General features: G+C 58.3%; 1 protein-coding gene across 1 annotated transcript; it reads left to right on the forward strand.

Annotated features, from left to right (window-relative positions):
- The first annotated feature begins 531 nt into the window (after positions 1-531).
- Positions 532-2183, forward strand: LOC117865276 (cytochrome P450 89A9). The gene has a single exon (XM_034749432.1). The coding sequence runs from the start codon at positions 558-560 to the stop codon at positions 1998-2000; it is 1443 nt and encodes a 480-aa protein (XP_034605323.1). The 5' UTR covers positions 532-557; the 3' UTR covers positions 2001-2183.
- Positions 2184-2777: the final 594 nt, after the last annotated feature.

A 2777-nucleotide genomic window follows, 5' to 3' on the forward strand; every position in this document is an offset into this window, starting at 1 on the left:
TCCGTGCGAAACGCCGCCGTCCTTCCTCTGCTAGCGTCGTCATCCTTCTCTGCTCGCGTCGCTGTAGCCCTGCCCCGCTCGCCAAAGCCCCACCCCGATTGCCCACCGAAGCCCCGCCCGCATGGCTGGTCGGCGCCCTGATGCAGTGCCCTGGCGAAGCCGCACCCGGCCGCTTGGCCGCCGGCGAGGCCGCGCCTCAACCGCGCGCTCAAGGCCACACTCGCCGTGACACAGCGCCCGTGCGAGGTCGCACCCGGCGCTGTGAGGAAGAAGATGTTTTTTTTTCTTTTTTTATTCTGATGCATAGGCTCAAATTGCCAGTGAGATAAAGATAAGAGTGGAGCTGTATCAAACGTTTTTTGAGATCTCATATCAACGGTGGAGCAGCTCTACGGTGAAGCTAGTTGGATCTAGGGATCTGAAGCTGTTTTTTCAGAGCTGGAGCTCTGCCAAACAGGCCCTTAGTACCGTTGGAGAGCACTCCTTATGACTGACTATATATAGATGCATCCAGGCACATCACTCGTTCTGTCCAGCTCCTACGGTAGATACCAAACATGGAAACACTGCAGCTGCTCTGGATCGCCCTGGCCACGATCGTCTTCGTCGGCATCTTACTGCGGAGCACTAGGCATGCTCCATACACCTTGTTACAGCCAACCGTCGAGATCAGCGACCCGGAGGTCGCCCGGCGCATGCTCTTCGACCATGCCGACGCCTTCTCCAACCGCCCGACCAAACCCTTCCCTCTAGACTTCGACGCCGCCGGGCGGCACCACAGCATCAGCACCAAACCCTACGGCCCGGCCTGGACCGTGATCCGGCGCAGCCTCACCGCGGGCATCCTGCACCCGACGCGCCTCGGCCTTCTGGAGCAGGCTCAACGGGAGGCCGTCGAGAGCTTCGTCGCCGGCCTCTACGCCGCTCGGCGCGGAGACGCCGGCGGCGAGGTAGTCGTTCGCGACGGCCTCCGGCACGCGATCTACACGCTGATGGCGCGCCTGTGCTTCGGTGAAGGCGCCGTCGATGAGCACGACGTGCGCGCCATAGACCGCGCGCAGATGGAGTTCCTGTTCGCCTACGCCGGAACCAAGGCCGTCGAAGCCACGAGGCTGCCGAGGGTTTTGTACCGGAGGCGGTGGCTACGCCTCGACGCCGCGTTCAACCGGGTATCCTACCTTATTATCACTCTCATCATTGCAGCCAGGCGTCGGTGGACGGAACGGGGATGCGGCGGCGGCGGCGGTAGCGTCACCCCGTACGTCGACTCGCTCTTCGTCCTCCGATTCCCCGCCGACGACGCCGCCGACGGCGATCGGCGCGGCCGCCTGCTCACAGACGCTGAGATGGCCCCCATCGTGTGGGAGTTCATCCTCGCAGGCGCCGAGACGGTCGCGTGCTCCGTCGAGTGGGTGCTGGCCCATCTCGTCGCCCGGCCGGAGGTCCAGGAGAAGGTACACCGCCAGGTTGCCGGGCAGGAGGAGCACCACCTCCGGACCACGCCGCCGTACCTCCGCGCCGTCATACTCGAGTGCCTCCGGATGCACCCCGCGCTGCCGTCCATCATGCGCGAGGTCGGCACCGAAGCGGCGGCGGCCGCGGCGGTGGGTGGAGCAACGGCGGCGGCGGCGGACGGCGACGCGACGATGCACTTCAAGCTCAACGCGAGCGACATCGGCAGGAGCAGGGAGGCGTGGACGGACCCCGACGAGTTCCGGCCGGAGCGGTTCCTCGCCGGCGGGGAGGGTGAAGGTGTGGCCCTGGTTCCAGGGCCCAAGGAGGTCAAGATGGTGCCTTTCGGCGCAGGGCGGAGGTATTGCCCGGGCGCAGCGCTGGGCATGCTTCACGTCGGGTGCTTCGTGGCCGCAGCCGTGCGTGAGTTCGAGTGGTCGCCGGCGGCTAAGGACGGCAGCGGCGTCGACTTCACGGAGATGGACATTTTCTTCAATGTCATGAAGACGCAGCTCAGGGCGCGCATCACTCCACGCAGGAAGACATGAGCTGAACCAACATGATTCAGGCACCAGCGCGCGTGACAACAAAATAAATGTTGTAGTCGTTGGAGTGGATCGCGGACATGCGTATCCCACCTATCGACCTATCCTAGCTCAGTTTTGTAATGCTTTTGCTCAAAAAGCATAATTGTGATGCACCCTAATCATCAATGCTGGTGTTTTTTTTAATTGGGCACGCGTCCTGTATATAGTAGGTTAAGTACTGCTTTTGCTCAAAAGTATAATCGTGATAATGTACCAAAATAATGCTTGTGTTTTTTAAAAGTAATAAAGTAATATAAAATCAAATGCTGCTGGTGTACGATTCACATGGTATATACTCCCTCCGTTAAAAAAACAGGTCATTTTACCTTTTCTAATAATATGCATTATGTCTAGATACATATAAAATATACGTATACAGAAAAGCCAAATCGATATACATTTTAAAACCCGACGGAGAAGGGAGTATATCACATTACTCCGATCCAATAAATAGGACGTAGCATGCGACCAGATGAACCAGACTGCTAGCAGACTACACAGAGGGCTCTCCCAAACATCCAGCTTAACAGGAAACACTCCCACGATCATACAAGTAGCACAATAAAACACTACTTAAAAAAGATTTGTAGGGGCGTCCTAATTTTTTAGGAGCGCGTCAAAAGGTCATCCGCTCCTTAAAAAAGAGCGGGGCTACTGTAGCTTCCGACCTGCCCCTGAGAAGCATTTGCAAGGGCGGGCCATGAGTTGCCCCATCACCCCCTCCTAAAAATGGGAACC

This window comes from Setaria viridis, chromosome 7, assembly GCF_005286985.2.
Source record: "Setaria viridis chromosome 7, Setaria_viridis_v4.0, whole genome shotgun sequence".
In the NCBI taxonomy this organism is placed as follows: Eukaryota; Viridiplantae; Streptophyta; class Magnoliopsida; order Poales; family Poaceae; genus Setaria; species Setaria viridis.